At 40.1% G+C, this 17,534-nt stretch overlaps 1 protein-coding gene across 1 annotated transcript in view; it reads left to right on the forward strand.

Annotated features, from left to right (window-relative positions):
• The window catches only part of DIP2B (disco interacting protein 2 homolog B), a 191,547-nt gene extending 175,328 nt beyond the window's left edge, over nucleotides 1-16,219 (forward strand). Inside the window, exons 33-37 of the mRNA XM_073669027.1 lie at nucleotides 2,294-2,351; nucleotides 2,985-3,059; nucleotides 4,443-4,617; nucleotides 4,910-5,033; nucleotides 7,996-16,219. Of these exons, the coding sequence (XP_073525128.1) occupies nucleotides 2,294-2,351; nucleotides 2,985-3,059; nucleotides 4,443-4,617; nucleotides 4,910-5,033; nucleotides 7,996-8,248 (685 nt within the window). The 3' untranslated portion in view covers nucleotides 8,249-16,219. The remainder of the gene's footprint in view (nucleotides 1-2,293; nucleotides 2,352-2,984; nucleotides 3,060-4,442; nucleotides 4,618-4,909; nucleotides 5,034-7,995) is intronic.
• Nucleotides 16,220-17,534: the final 1,315 nt, after the last annotated feature.

Raw genomic sequence — 17,534 nt, forward strand, 5'->3', positions numbered from 1 at the left:
AAGGCCTGCTTCTCACAGTCTCCTCTGGACAGTTGATGTTGAGATGTGTCTGCTACTTGATGTCTATGCATCATTTATGAGGTTGGTTAGTTGAGGTGTTGTCAGTTTGCAGTTTCCTAGGCTTGTAACTCTGATGAACTTATCCTCTGCAGCAGAGATAATTCTTGGTCTTCCTTTTCTGGGGCAGTCCTCATGAGAGCCAGCTGCACCATAGCGATTGATTTTTTTTTTTCATGACTTCACTTGAGGATACGTTTGAGCTTCTAGCCATTTCTCGGATTGACTGACCTTCATGTCTTAAAGTAATGATGGACTGCTATTTCTCTTTTCTTAGTTGAGTGGTTCTTGTATATTCTGACTTGAACAGTTGCGGAATAGGGCTCCTCAACACTATATGGAGCTGTGTACCAACACTGCCTCTACAAAACACACCTGATGGTCACTATCACTTTCTGAAGATTCTGATTCCACAAATGACAAACTCATGACAAGGCATACCTGTTTACTGGTAGCCATTCCTGGTGACTACCTGGTGAAGCTGCTTGAGAGAATGCCAAGGGGGTTAAATCGGTCATCGGTGTAAAAGGTTTTTTTTTTACTCCTTGTTTCCATTATTGTTCCTTTGTGGTTTTGCTTCGTTCATTCTTAATCTAGAATGTACACATTCTAATAATAGCAAGGAAAACCAATGCATGAACAGGTGTGTCCAAACTTCTGAGCAGTACTGTATTTATGTAAAAAAATATTGGCAATGACTTTTCTTCTGTTCCACAATTTTTATTAAAAATAAAAATAGAAATCTTGCCATTTTCATAATGGCCACACACTTTTTAGACTGTAAATTCATGCTATTTCAGGAAATCCACATGTACATTAGAAACAATGAACAGACCTTATATTTTGTATTAAAGCATCCAATGAGCGTGTGCTAAGATCATTTTGAAGTGGGGGAAGCAAGGTCTTATGTGACATCACCTACTATGAATGGTGGATCCTGTATTATCAGCTGTGTATAGAGATATTACCTGTCATTGTAATCCTGCCTCTGATGTTAAGGAGCCTGATAAACTCTTCCTAATGTTCCTAAGGACAGGACCTAAGAATGTAAAATAGCCCCAATGGCCAGTGTGAAAACTGCAATTTTGTTTTTTTTAGTAAATATCATGAAAAAACTGAATTACCAAAATAAAAACACTAAAATCTGATATAAACAATTAATAAGTTTCTGTTGGTAGTTTTTTTTTTTTTTAAGACTTGTCTTCAAAGTGAAACATTTTGATCACATTTTAAAGTAGGGGCTTGTTTGTAGCTTGTGGCCAGTTTCCATTAGCAGTACAAGATTCCTATTCTTAAGGCATACTCATTAGACTAAAGTTGGTGATACACTCCTGCATTCTGTGTATGGGGCCTTCCCTAGCCTATCCTAATGGATGATATAGGAGAAGAGAAGGATCCATTGTACTTCCAAAGGCCGATTCTTTTGTATTCCAGGAGATAAGCTGCCCCAGAGAAGTCTGATGGCATCTCTCTTTATAGAGATCACAGGAGAGCTCGGCTGAGTGTTTCTGTGTATGGTGGTGCGTGGAAAAATAGCAATTGTTTGGGGATCATCATAGTGGCATTATTAGGATAGTTGTAGTCATCTCTCTAAACTTCTTCAAACACATGAACTTTTGTGTGTTTTCACTGGGGATAGCAGAGAAAGCTGCTCTCAAATGGCTCTGACAGCAGCTTTTTCTTTCCTGAAAGCTGCCAGACCCTTTTCTTCCCCAACATCATCAGGGGAGAGTCAGGAGGCCCCATAGACTGTCAGTCGATATTGGAGGTTTCGCTTGACCCTAGTCAGGGGGACTGACTTTACAGTTATACCCCCGTCCTGGACATATAATGTGTGACTACATGTCCATGGCCAATCCTCCGCTCCTCATGCACCCTGTCCAACATTTGTATAATCACTGAGGTTTCTGGAATTCTTCATTTTCTTTTACTTTAAGTGGAATTTCAAAATAAATCCGTTGCCTTCCTATCTGAACTAATAGTGCTGTATTGTAGATGACCAAATAACCCTGAGAGGAAATATAGCCAAGAGTTTAGTACATTTCTCCAGCTGCTGAAGAATGGCAGGTCACGTGCTGCCCGTCACCATCAGTAACCTCGTCACTCCGAGGATGTCATTACTCCTGTATAATAATAAAATATTGTTTATTTTTATCCACTATACAAATTCCTTATCATTTGGATCCAATAGATCAATAAGTAATGTAATGACCATATTGTTCTTTTCAATTTTAAGGGTACGCTTGGTGGAAAGAGGGTCTCCTCAGAGTTTGCTTCTCTTGGAGTCTGGAAAGGTGAGCTTCTAGACCATGACCATAACAATCTGCTGTAACGTCTTCTGTATACCCAAGAAGTCCATTATCTCATACAGTCTGAGTTACATGCAGCCCATTTAATGAGCTATAGTAAAGGGGTGGTGTATTGTTAATGTATGTAGCCACTTTGTCTGGCCAAACACATTAGATAGCTGTCAGCCAAACCCGTGCATGTGGTTTCTGTAGGAAGAAGCTGCTGACCGACTCCTTCCTTGGCGCTCATCTTCTCAAGAACAAAAGGATGGGGCAGATTAGATCCAGTAGCCCAATCCTGGTCTTTGTTGACGTGTTGTCGGAGGAGGATTGGGATGCCCCGATACACTTTACTTGGCTGATCGGTCCTATGATATCTGGCGGGTTCATATATGTAGTGTGTATGGTCAACATAAGAGCGTAGGGAAAGGGTTTAATCTGAAACTAGATGGGCAAACAGTCAGCGTATAATGCAAAATATTTATTTTATGAAAAAATTGGAAGATCTTGGAGCAGACGTCCAGCTGACGTGTATGTATGGGCCTCCTGGTGTTTATCTGCCTTTACTACTTTTACCTTTCTGTATTACTTCAGCATCTGTTACATTAGACGTTTATGCCGTTCCCATCTTTGTTTTAGATTTTACCTGGAGTCACAGTCATTATTGTTAATCCAGAGACCAAAGGACCCCTGGGAGATTCCCATCTTGGTGAGGTAGGTGCTCGTTGTAAAATAGACGACATTTGTCTAATCTCTGGGGATTCGGGAATTATTTATTTTCTATTACTTTAAATGGTATTTCATAATTAATACGTTGCCTTCCTATGTGAAGCAGTAGTCGTGTATTTTGGCTGACGGACTAATCCTGAGTGTAAATGTAGCCATCACTTTAATGCATTTCTCCAGCTGATCAAACATGGCAGGTCACAAGAAACCATAACCTGGCACTGGGTTTGCTTGGCTCCTTATTCTTTAACCAGGTATTTTACTGATTAGCATCTGTGTGTTATGGACCCTTTAGACGGATTGATCCAGGTGATTAAATGGCGGCCGGTCCGTACTGACATATTTGCACAGATGACGAACGCTCTATGTGCACAGAACGATTGTTAATATGATCTTTCTGTGTGCATAGAACATCATGTTATTTTGCTGCACATCTCCTCTTTGATTTGGGCGAACTGCTGCTGCTGATTTTTAAAATTACCTGACATGTGATTCATGCTGCCCAATCCACAGACAGTATGAATCAGAGTCCAGCTCCATCATTCCAGCCAGGTAGGTTCTATTCTGAAACGTTGTACTGTTTCAGAGAAAACCTATATTTAAAAGCTGGCTAATGACCACTACAAGAGGCCGGTCCTTAGTGACGTCTCCTTGCCCACTTTAGTGACAGGTCTCTCCGTATGCACACACAAAGGGAGAGACCTGTCACTCAAGAGGAGCAATAAGGGTAGAAGCCACCAGAAGTTGGCCTCTTGGACTCGTCACCTGAGCCGCTTGGCCCCTGATTGCCATTTAAATATGTCTTCTCTGAAATGAAACGTTTTGTAGTAAAACATACTTGACTAAAATGATGAAACCAGCGTCTGATTTTTTGCTGCCCGTGGTTCAGGCATGATGAATGCGCTGTCTGGTTCCCTTTAAGCACTGGACAAAGTAGTGTTTTGCTCATTTACCAGCAGATTGCTGACCTGTTTACACGTGCCGATATTCCCTGATAATCGACCTGTCTAAATAGGTCATTATGGACTTTAAAGAGAATCTGCCGCCACATTTGACCTAAGTAAACTTAGATGTCCTGTGAATAAATCATCTTTTATCACTTTATATAAATGACCTCTTCCAGGGTCTGGGGAGGACACTGCCTGGAAGATAACTCTGCCTCCAGAGATTATTATACATGAAGGGGAGTACAGATACTTTCCTCAGCAGTCTATAACCTGTATGCCCATATTAATAGTTAAGATCGGTCAAATGTGGTGACAGATGCTGCGGTGTCCTCAGTTATTGCTTTGCTCCATTCCAGGCCACCCGTTCTGATATGACTACAGTGTGGTTTTTCCAGCTATTAATTGGCTCCTTCTTTTGCTATAGATATGGGTGAACAGTCCGCACACAGCCAGTGGATACTACACTATATATGACAGTGAAAGTCTGCAGGCTGATCACTTTAACACCAAACTCAGCTTTGGGGACACTCAGACCCTTTGGGCAAGAACTGGATACCTCGGCTTTGTTCGTAGAACAGAACTGACAGATGCAAGTGGAGGTACAGAAATCGTCTAGAGATGTATCCATGTAATTGTACATTTCACTTTAAAAGGGTCTTTTGGGACTAACTTATATTTAATAAGGGAGGACAAAATGCTCTGATCTCTAGGTTTGTAATGTGGTCCCAAATCTAAAATCTCACTGATTGGATAATTCCACTTAGTCTCTGGACTCCCATCCCCGCTGTTGTGATGACACTGAAGATCACGTCCTGGAAATGCTTCATGTGATCTAGTTTGGCTTTTTTCTCACACAATATATATATTTTACTCGGTTGTTTCCGTCTTTAGAACGGCATGATGCCTTATTCGTTGTTGGAGCACTGGATGAAACACTGGAGCTGAGGGGACTGCGCTACCATCCCATAGACATCGAAACCTCAGTGTCGCGCACACACCGGAGCATTGCTGAGTGGTACGTATGACACATGGATTAATACACGTGTGTAGGTATGGGGACGTGGTTATAAGTGAAAAGAAAGTAGATATAATCTTCATAAAGACTAACTGTGCAAATGTCAGATCTATATATCCTGACTTGCCTTATATACTACAGAGCTGTATTTGACCATCCATTTAGTCAGTCACGCATACACCTATGCACCCTCATTAATGTGCTGATATTTATAAGCAATGTTCTTTAGTTTTTTACTGCATCAGATTACTGCACAGTAATTGGTGTAAAGCCTGTACTTCCCAAAACTCCATAGCAAGCTTTCTGCAGTCTCTGAACAAGCAGGGGGTGTCAGAAATTTCAGGCAGAAAACAGAACACTAAATGCAGCTCTGCAAAATAAAAATATGCTCTTACCACTTAGGTTTAGGATCAGATACGTAAAGCAATTTTGTTGCAAAGTATATGTAAATTACTGGATTTTCCTGAGTATAGGGCAAAAAGAAATCTTGCTAAAAAGTGTGTCTTGTATTCAGGAGGCAGCTTTCTCTGCGGATGGAGTGGAGTGCTCCTATAACGTTCTTCTTGATCACTGAGAGAGCTATCCAGCTGCACAGTTCTCTCTCCTCCTGCCCGACACAGATCTATCTGATCTATGCAGGGCAGAAGAGGAAGCAGAACCTACACATCACTTAAGCTGAAGGGGACCTGCGCAGTCCTCAATATGCTGCAGGTCCTGAAATGGCACACCACTGAACACTGGAGCTTAAGGGCCTTGTAGGATATCAATGATGTCTTGAGGAAAGTTTGAGGAATAAGAAAACGTTATACCTGGCACTAAACTACTTATTAAAATCAGTATAGGATCCCTGCAGAAGTGCTGTGCGTGTATTTACTGTGTATGCCGCAGTGCCCTGTGCTGCAGCTGTGTGTATGTACTGTTAGTGCAGCAGAGTTGTGTCTATGTACTGTTAGTGCAGCAGAGTTGTGTGTATGTACTGTTAGTGCAGCAGAGTTGTGTGTATGTACTGTTAGTGCAGCAGAGTTGTGTCTATGTACTGTTAGTGCAGCAGAGTTGTGTGTATGTACTGTTAGTGCAGCAGAGTTGTGTGTATGTACTGTTAATACAGCAGAGTTGTATGTATGTACTGTTAGTACAGCAGAGTTGTGTGTATGTACTGTTAGTGCAGCAGAGTTGTATGTATGTACTGTTAGTGCAGCAGAGTTGTGTGTATGTACTGTTAGTGCAGCAGAGTTGTGTGTATGTACTGTTAGTGCAGCAGAGTTGTGTGTATGTACTATTAGTACAGCAGAGTTGTGTGTATGTACTGTTAGTACAGCAGAGTTGTATGTATGTACTGTCAGTGCAGCAGAGTTGTGTGTATGTACTGTTAGTACAGCAGAGTTGTGTGTATGTACTGTTAGTACAGCAGAGTTGTATGTATGTACTGTCAGTACAGCAGAGTTGTGTGTCTGTACTGTCAGTGCAGCAGAGTTGTGTGTCTGTACTGTCAGTGCAGCAGAGTTGTGTGTCTGTACTGTCAGTGCAGCAGAGTTGTGTGTCTGTACTGTCAGTGCAGCAGAGTTGTGTGTCTGTACTGTCAGTGCAGCAGAGTTGTGTGTCTGTACTGTCAGTGCAGCAGAGTTGTGTGTCTGTACTGTCAGTGCAGCAGAGTTGTGTGTCTGTACTGTCAGTGCAGCAGAGTTGTGTGTATGTACTGTCAGTGCAGCAGAGTTGTGTGTATGTACTGTTAGTGCAGCAGAGTTGTGTGTATGTACTGTTAGTGCAGCAGAGTTGTGTGTATGTACTGTTAGTGCAGCAGAGTTGTGTGTATGTACTGTTAGTGCAGCAGAGTGGTGTGTATGTACTGTTAGTGCAGCAGAGTGGTGTGTATGTACTGTTAGTGCAGCAGAGTTGTATGTATGTACTGTTAGTGCAGCAGAGTTGTGTGTATGTACTGTTAGTGCAGCAGAGTTGTGTGTATGTACTGTTAGTGCAGCAGAGTTGTATGTATGTACTGTTAGTGCAGCAGAGTTGTGTGTATGTACTGTTAGTACAGCAGAGTTGTATGTATGTACTGTTAGTACAGCAGAGTTGTGTGTCTGTACTGTTAGTACAGCAGAGTTGTGTGTATGTACTGTTAGTGCAGCAGAGTTGTGTGTATGTACTGTTAGTGCAGCAGAGTTGTGTGTATGTACTGTTAGTACAGCAGAGTTGTATGTATGTACTGTTAGTGCAGCAGAGTTGTGTGTATGTACTGTTAGTGCAGCAGAGTTGTGTGTATGTACTGTTAGTGCAGCAGAGTTGTGTGTATGTACTGTTAGTGCAGCAGAGTTGTGTGTATGTACTGTTAGTACAGCAGAGTTGTGTGTATGTACTGTTAGTGCAGCAGAGTTGTGTGTATGTACTGTTAGTGCAGCAGAGTGGTGTGTATGTACTGTTAGTGCAGCAGAGTGGTGTGTATGTACTGTTAGTGCAGCAGAGTTGTATGTATGTACTGTTAGTGCAGCAGAGTTGTGTGTATGTACTGTTAGTGCAGCAGAGTTGTGTGTATGTACTGTTAGTACAGCAGAGTTGTATGTATGTACTGTTAGTGCAGCAGAGTTGTGTGTATGTACTGTTAGTGCAGCAGAGTTGTGTGTATAATGTAAATGCTGCAGATAACCACTAATGGGATCTGACTGTTAACCTGGCTAACACTTACCCTATAGAGCTCCCTAGAGCACCTTATTGCCCCCTGATGTTATTGGCTCCTCTACTTATTTACACCACCAAGGAAGTTTCAATGATTAGGAAATATTTTATCTATTTGCTAATATCTAAAACTGAGGTCCGTTGTTGTTTTATAGTGCGTCCTATAGTCTGAAAAATACAGTAAATATAGATAAAAAAAAACATTTGTCAAAGGTGCTTACAATTTTCCAGTGTCACTTTTATATGGGTAAAACATTTTCTTCTTTGGTGTTCCTTTCTTTGAAAACAGTGCTGTGTTCACATGGACCAACCTGTTGGTGGTGGTGGTTGAGCTTTGTGGCTCTGAACAAGAAGCTCTGGACCTGGTTCCTCTTGTGACCAACGTTGTGCTGGAAGAACATTACTTGATCGTGGGAGTGGTGGTGGTGGTGGATCCCGGAGTCATCCCTATCAACTCTCGAGGGGAAAAACAGAGGATGCATCTACGGGACAGTTTCTTAGCGGATCATTTAGATCCAATCTATGTTGCGTACAACATGTAAAGACAATAGACTGTAACTTGACCATTCAAGACATGCCACCGGGTTATTATTTTTGTCAAAATTTCACGTAAAAAATTCCAATGCTTGATAATAGTTTAAAACGTGTGTTATCTTTTAGCATAACCTCTAGTAGATCATGGTCTGTCTGCATTATTTTATGAAAGGGAACACTGTGCTACGGTAGTATTAAAAAGCAAGTCACTGGACGTTAATGTATTTTAGCTACAGAACGGTTGGTGGGGGTACAGCATCTGTGGTGCCAGCGCATACTGGGCACTCTGCATGTACGCTTACCTAGTTCTTCAGTGGAGATTTATTTAATATTGAAAGGATTTATTTTTTTAAATCCTTCATATTTGCAGCAGTAGCGTTGTATTGTCTTAATAAATTAAAATTAGGTAGTAAAATTGCTTCTTGATAATGGTGCCATGAGTGCCCTGTTACAGTGCACCAGCGCCCCAGTCTGCGGAGCCTGGATGCCACTAAGGTGGGGCGTTCAACTTAGAAAAAAAAACAAAACTGTGTAGAACTTAGATTTTTCATTTAGATAGGTCTTAAATGTAAAATATTCTGCCTATATTTTAAATATGTAAATATTAATATAACAATTATCAACATTCAGATCCGCTCGTGGTAAATATGGAGGTGATGTTGAATTGTTCTATGGCAATCGCAGAGGGTTTAGCATTTTTACTAGGTTTTGAGTATATAGAGTACAGGGGTGCGCCAGCTGTAGCTTTCCGGCCGAATGACCAGGCAAGCGGAGCATGCTGGCACTTGTTCATACGCCGAGGTCAAGCTGTGGTTTACCTGCCCGTTATAGACAATGCAAGTGATAGAACGATCGTCCTGATCCATACAGAAGTATTTTGTTGCCTACTAATATATGTTGTTAAATATATGCTGAATGTTTTAATGAATTTGTCTTTTGGAAATTTGCTAACTACTCAAATGTATTTGCCAGCAGGTAAAAAAAAACACAAAAAAACCAAACAAACCAGAACTCGATATCGATGCACTTTTTCATTACTGCCTTCTTTCCATTGTGGCAAGAGTAAGCAATACTCTTCAATGGCTATGATCTGGATTGTCATTATTCATACTCAGCTTTCCATAGACTCCACCATCATACAACCTGGCTGATCAGCAATAGTCATATATGCACTCTGCTCCCATTAGGGCTTGGACATGGCGAGGAATTGCCTCTGTCCCATCATTGTACATTATGCTGGCAACTAGAATGATTGTTTTCTATATTTACACCGTGGTTACTACTGCTTGTAAAGGTAATGTCAGCTGTTACCAATATACAGACATGTATTTCTTCTTCTATTCACTTGCCAGACAGCAGTATCCAAGCTTAGGAGTAGCACTATGCACATTCAAGCGGTTCAAGTCCAATAGATCTACTAAGCTGCATGCCGCATCCACCCACGTGATTGGCAGCAGGGGGTATGCCTTGCTTGGCACCTTAACCTGGGCATATATGTGATCACTGACTTTGTAGCACACTGTAAAGCGTTACGTCATACATCAGTCAGTTCCCTTCTCCCATATGAATGTCTGTGACTTCGTCATATTTGCTAGGTTATAACTAATTTCATGGTCCACAAGTCAGTTCTCCTGAAAAGTTACAGGTAGGTGTAATGTTTTACACTCTGTGAACTGTATCATTAGCCGTTTTCTTTTATATCATTTAGTATTACATAATTATGTTTTTAGGCATGAATATTGAATTGGACCACACGAAAGCTGTGAATCCTAGACCATAGTAGATACGTCTTGAAGTTCTGTTGAACCCAAACCATACCTATTGTTATATTAACAAGTAGAATTTATGAAACTTTGTAATATATCTTGCTAGGGAAACGTGTCGTCTTCTTCTAACAGCCGGCAGGTCTCCTTTTCTTGTCAACAGGATCTCACTAAATAGGTAGAAGCCTCCTAACTCACCAAAAGGAGGATCTTCAGTTATTTTCTAATCCTCAGATGTCAGGGAAAACAAGGATTTGAAAGGGGTTTTCCATCTTCATAAATGGATCTTTTTCGACGGTACTTGAAAATACAAGCAATTTTACCATTTACTGTTTATTAAACATTTCTGCCGTTCTTGAGATATTAACACTTTTCTTTTGTTTACAGCTTTCCAAGATTTCCTTGGAGATCGACCACCACTGCTAGACTGCAGAACATGTTCAGTGCTTACAAGCTCTTTTCTATTGAGCTTGAGCTGTTTTGATGCTGGCCAGTAGCAGTGCTTATAGGATATACAGCATTGTTGGTTGGTCTCCTTGACAACAGGCTATAAAGAAAAGTGTTAATACCTAAAGAACTGCTGCAAGTTTTAGTGAGCAGTAAATTGCAAAACGACATGTTTTTCCAAGCAGTGTCCAACAATATCCATCTATGAAGATGGGAATGACCTTTTAAGTGCAGATTTACACTGCATTTGTCTGCCCATTCCTGAATTTATCAGGGGCTTTCATCTATCGTATGCTATTGTGTCTTCCCAAAAAGACAGGTAACACCACAAAGGAGGTCAAACTGAATCCAAAGTTTCATAGTTTCTAAGGTTGAAAGTAGACCTAAGTCCAACCTATATAACCTAACAGAGGAAGGCAAAATCCCCATGAGGCTAATTGGTCCATATGAGGAGAAGAATTCCTTCCTGACTCCACATCAGATTAGTTCACAGGATCAATGTCCCATCCCAGAATCTAGTACCCATAATCTGTAATATTCTATTCATCAAGAAAAGCATCCAGGCCTCCGTGAATTTTCTTACTGAATATTTTGGATTCTCTTTGACTTACGGAAGATAATAGCTCCATCAGGGCACGTCTGAATCCCATTATTTGTGGAAAACACAATGTGAACCAGACCTATGATTGATTGTTCTCAGTGGGAGAAACAAAGTAATAGTCTTGTAGTTATGATACCTTTTATTGGCTAACAAAAATAACATAAGTGATGTTACAGAGCAAGCTTTCGAGACTACTTAGGTGTGTTCATCAGGCATAGTATAACAAAGTATCTGAAGAAACTGAAATATAAGCACAGAAAGAGCAGAGACATGACAATTGTGTATATATTTGTGTTTCTTCAGATACTTTGTTATATCATTCCCGATGAAGAGACCTAAGTAGTCTTGAACGTTTGCTTTGTAACACATTTTATTTTTGTTATTAAAAGGTGTTATCATTACAAGATTATTATTAGATTGTTCTCAATGGGAGAAACGTTCTTTTTTTTTTCCTTTGAACCAGACCTATGGCATGTGAAATACGCCACATGAGAACTTACAGGATTGATAGAAATGATTCGTTTTTTGGTTTATTTTGAACATGAAAGATCTTCTTTAAAATATTAGAAATCATCTCTCCAAAGACAAGAGCACATGGTTTTATTCTGATACATGAATGCAAGCGATACCTCAATGTATTTGGTGGTCTTCATCGAGAAGCATTCCAATAGCGTTCATTAGGTATAAACCACATTCCTAGCAAATCACTATTTGGTGGTCAATCACAGGTGAACACTTCGCATAATGAGCAAATATCAAAGTTACCCACAGACATCAGATTTTTTTCAGGTCCTATTAACAGTCAGGCTAGACCGTCCACCGACATTTGATGACAGCCCATTCAACTAACATGCTCTATCAGCGTGGGCAAACTCGCATGTTAGGAGCTGTTGGACATCTTAATTAATATTTTGTATCTGCTCTTTCATGTGTGTGATCAGCTTCAGAACAAATTCCCAACTGGTGATAAACTGCACACATCCAAATACCAGTGTGAACAGAACTATTTGCTTTGCTGAGATGATGACTACATTATATACACATTCATAAATGGTGGGGAGGGCTTGTCTGCACATTGCTAAGGACCTAAGGAGTGAATGTACAGTGAAACTCGAGGACCACTAATGGTGGAATAATTTGCACAAGTTTAAAGATTTTTACAAAATATATTAAAAAATTCTGCAGTTCATCTATTTTCTTATTGCCGCATACTGTAGTCTAGGGGGGGGTTGGCAGGTGGTACCAATGTGGGGGAGGGGGTATTTTTTAACCAGCATTTAGATGGCAGGGTTTTAACAAGTTATTTTTCTGTAAATCATGCAGATAATAAATTATCCTGATTTATTTTTTTTTACACTGGTAAACTGTAATTCTCACTTGGTTTTATCTACTTTGTTGTATGTCCCCATCATATAATTGTAGCAGATTCATCTGTTCTGACATCATTGCATTTCCCCACTTACAGTACAGATGAATACTTCAAGTGGGTGACTTGGTGTAAATCTACCTTGTAAATAAATGGAGTGTAGCAATTGGATTCATGATTATAAAATGCACAGATGTAATTATTTTTTATTTTATTCCTGTTTTATATGTTGCTTGTTTTTACAGATTTTTTTACAGGATAGGTTATGAATAGACCAGGCCTATTAATAATTCTCTACATGTAGCAAATTAATAATCTTAACTCATTGTCCAGAAGTGCTAATTCATAAGAACAAAAATGCTCTGTGATTCTTAACAGACCCTTAATTACCGTACGTTTTCTTCCCCATACCGTGCATTATAATGTCGAGCAGCATCGCTGCTGCTTTACCTCTTGGCAGGCAGCCTCTTCTTACTCCGGAGACATTCAGGGGTTTGTGGGCACTCTGCTTTCTGCCAGGTCAGATAAATTCTGGATGACCACTTTTTCTTGCAATGCTGCTCATACAGTTATGTTCACATGTCCAGTAATGATCCTTTAGAACGGATCCAGCAGAAATCAGTTAGGAAAAAAGTTATGCTGACAACTTTTTAGCCCGTTATTCACTAACTGATCTGTGCCGGAACCGTTTTTTAACATTGGAGTCAATGGGCAACAGATCCATTAATGTGGCATCCATTGTCTTCTATTTGTAACAGATTCAGCAAGAAAACACTTTCTTGCCGGATCGGCTAGAGATAGGTGACAGCAGATGCCACATTAACGGATCTGTTGCCCATTGACTCCAATGTTAAAAGAAAAACGTTCCAGCAGAGATCAGTTACTGAATAGTGGATACCTTTTTTCCTAATGGATTTCTGCTGGGTCCCTTCTAACGGATCATTACTGGACATGTGAACATAGCCCAAGTCATAACATAGTAAAGTATCTAAAATCGGCAGGACCTGATAACAGCTGATATTTACTACACAGTGCAGGTAGAAGATAGTATCATGGCGAGTTCCCTGCTGAACTGATACATGTGGTGACTTGGTTAGACTGGCATGGTTAACAACAGGGCCGCTTATTACATTAGAACAGAAGACAGAAACAAGACTAATGAGAGCTAAAACCTCCGTTTTATTCTGCCCAGACCGTGTGCAGCCAGTGACTCCCCTCGGCTTGTCCATGCTCGGCTTCTCCGCCAGGTTTGTCCATTTTTGTGTATAGGGAGAGTCCGGTCCATCAACCCTGCTGCTTTTATAAAACATGGGGTAAATTTACCAATCCTTCAACTCCGGTTCGTTGGAGTTAAATGTGCCAAATTTATTAAGAGGTGCAAACTTTATTAGAAATTTGACACAGCCTTGTGTATTGAGAAATTTAATTTTTGCCACCTTTTTACATAATTTATAGCAAATTTTCCGGACTGAATATGGGTAAAGTCATACATTTAAAAAAAAAAAAAAAAATTACTGCTGAAAGTGTTTTAAATTGTTTAATATAATTCCCCCTCTTTTTTCCCGTTTAAACTCTGCAGGGTCAGGATTTTACATGGGCTGAGATTTGGGCAGTATAAAACGGATGTCTGCTTCCGAGTAAGAAATATGTGAGCCACATAAACAATTTAGATGGTCACCAGAGGCCATCTACTGGCTGAGCTACGGCTGTGGTGGTGACATTTGATTGGGACCTACTATGGGTTACTTTTTGTCTTTCAGGTTTAGTTCTTAGCTATTCCTGGCAAATTTTTTTTTTTTTTAAATGGTTACAATCACTATGAATCATATTTAGTAAAGATTATATGGGTTTGGAAATTCTTGTGACATTAGCAGGGACGTCCATTCAAGATTTTTTTTTTTCATTAAATGTTAACACTTGTTTACAGATTATAAAAGACAAGCAAACTTGAACCTTTTGTATCCTGTGTGCGCCGCATGGTTTTACTACTTGGAACATTTCCATTACTGTTTGCTTTACGGATGTCATATTGTCTTTATACAGATCATATGTAAATAAAACTAGTTTGTGCTTTATCTGATTGTTTCACCAGATTTCAAGCAATGGAAAAGTTCTGCTATTATTTAACTATTGGTTTTTGGTAATTTGGAAGAGAATAAGAAAGATTTAATCCCATTGACCTCCATTTGTTTTTCATTACTACAATTGTTTAACAGATCTGCAAAATATTGATATAAAATATGTAATACCACTATATCTGCTATTTTTTCCTGGATGTTAGGTAACATACTGATGACAGCATTGCCCCAATTCAATATTGAACTTTACAGCAATTAAAGATACATTACGAGCTACAGCCTATAAGGGCATATGGACACCATAGAAATGGGGGTCTTGTTATTGGCACACCTTTCCCCCCTCCATTAGCCAACAAGCAAGGTCTACCAGACCAATAGGACATTCTTTGTTCGGTTAATGGAAATTTAAGGATGTACTTATCAGATACATTGGGGATTTTTCCCAGCATACACACACTAAGCTGAAATCACAAACACACAGCCTTAAACCTGCCATAGACATTAGAATGGCTGTTGGCCAAACGATGCTTTGGCGGAACTTTCAGTTGACGGCCATCACAGCCGACTCTCCCATACACAGTAGTGCTTGTTCTGCCGAGCTCTCCTGTGATCTCAGAGAGCTGCCGGCTAGCACTTTTGACTGGTGGATTATTTCAGGGAGAACAAAGTGATCAGCAGCCGACATCTTCCCCAACAGTCAGTCGGCTGAACTCGTTGATATCTAATGCGTATGGGGGCCTTTAGGCCTCATTCAAACATCTGTGAGTTTTCACACGCGTAAATCATCACAATTATCAGTGTTTGGTCCATGGGTCAGTTTTTACCATCATTGTGTCAGAGATTTTTCACCCATGAAAAAATAAAAATGACAAAGCTTCTCCTATCCACTACAATGTTAATCGCGGACCCATAGACTTGTGTGGGTAATTTTGATCCATGGCTCGACAAAAAAAAAAAAAAAATCAGAGACGTGTCTGTTTTTGATAGGACACGAGGTGCATAAAAAGATCAACATTAAAATAGCACCATAGATTTTAATGAGTTTTCTATCCATAAAAAACATGGAAACAACATCTACATGAAAAACGGATGTCCGATTGTAGCCTTGGACATAATCCATTTTTATGGATTTTATTCTAATTTTTTTGGTCCATGTTATGTTATTCTTGAATACAAGACAAAAAATTCCAAGTTTCTCCAACCCATTAGACACTAAAAAACGGACAGTAGTCAGATGACAGCATGCTATGCATTCTTAAGACGTCTCCATTTTTTTGTTTTTAAGTACAATCCATACACAAAAAAAATGACATGTGGACAACCCAAAACACTAAAATGGGTATGGATAGAATACATGGTGGGTAGGGAGAACACATCTGCATGAGCATTTGCTTACCTAGAAACTACAGATGCAATACAAGTTTCTACCGTGTTTCTTCACAAATAAGACCTCCAAAAACAAGCCATAGCATGATTTTACAGAATTTTTGAAGTATGCTTGAAAGCTGTACTCTAAAAGTACACCCTAATTACAGTCAAGACCGACATTGGGGGTGTGTGGATGGTGACAAACTGGGCAATTGCCTAGAGCCCCCAGCTTTTCTATTGTGAGATTGAATGCTTAAAGGGAATCTGTTAGCAGGTTTTAGCTACCTCATCTGAGAGCAGCCTGATGTAGGCAAAGAGCAGCTGAATCAAACGATGTATCACTTTGTATCATAACGGCTGCACCCAGTAAACTATCAGAATTTTAGATTTAGCAATACAGCAGAGCTGAGGAAGCTAGCCCTGTCCACACCAGGCTCTGTATATACAATGTCCATAGACAGTGAGGTGCCCATCACAGGAGGGGACGTGTCCGAAGTTTTTGTCCCAGCAATGATGAGCTCCTTATGGTAAAACAACCATTGCAAGCAAACAAAAGTATGGGGCTTGATAACAGCGGCATTGCTGAAATCTGTATTTTAACCCCCTACCTCATGCTGTCTTCAGATTACATAGCAAAACCCGGCTGCCAGGTTCCATTGAAGGACCTTTTGTTATGGGTGTGATGACATTTTTATATTTGAAGAAATGTTGATTTTTTTTTTTTTTTTGTTCAAGGATAAATATGGATTGTTGTTCATGGAAAAAATAAATGCCCTGAAAATAAATAATGCCCAAACCCATCTTTCAGAACAAAAATTAATAGAAGACCTGGTCTTATTTTCTGGGAAATACAGTAGTGGGCCTTTATCTATCTCTGTGTGTCTAGAAGTGCTGGTGTCCTGGAAATCTGATATTGGTTTCTGTTTTACTAAGCAACAGCGTATGTTCAGGTTTTTGCTTGGCAAACAATGTAACGGAAAATAAGTATCATAAAAAACGTGTATTTTGATGCATTTGAAGGGCATCTGTCAGGATCAAGTCTTCTAATCCATCTATTGATATGCAAGTCATGGGAAGCTGAATAACTATCTGCAATCTGATTTCTTATAAGAAAAATGTGGATTTTTCTGGAATATGTAAATGAGCTGTTCCAAGCTAAGGTGGGACACTGATGTGCATGAGAATCTGCCTCCAGAGATTAAAGGAGGCATTACCAGTGTGATGTGTGATGTCCGCTCTCTGGTCTCCTGATTTCTCTGCAGAGCTGTGTGTGATTATACCTGACACATCTGCAGGTTCCTCTCCACTTCCATCTCAGGGTGACAGCTGACACCCCGACACTCGCTGCCAGGAGCGGTCCCGCACGGCTCCCGGCACATTAACCTCCAAAAGACAGCCCTCTTACTTTGGATCAGAGACCCTGCGCTGTCAGCACAGGGTCCCAATCGTTGCCTTGGTGACCCAATGTCGTCATAACATCATCCTGGTCACCAGGCCCAAGCAAGTTAGTATCTAACTTGTGTCAGTGCAGCGCTGATAGCCCACAAAGCATAGGGATGCTGCAGCATCCCTATGCTATACAACGATCAGCTTGCAAAAAATGAAAGTCCCACAGTGAGACAAAGTGAAAAAATAATCCAAAGCAAATAATATTTATGGGTACAATACATT

Source organism: Phyllobates terribilis, unplaced genomic scaffold (assembly GCF_046119375.1).
Source record: "Phyllobates terribilis strain yellow unplaced genomic scaffold, ASM4611937v1 Scaffold_2__4_contigs__length_985480577, whole genome shotgun sequence".
In the NCBI taxonomy this organism is placed as follows: Eukaryota; Metazoa; Chordata; class Amphibia; order Anura; family Dendrobatidae; genus Phyllobates; species Phyllobates terribilis.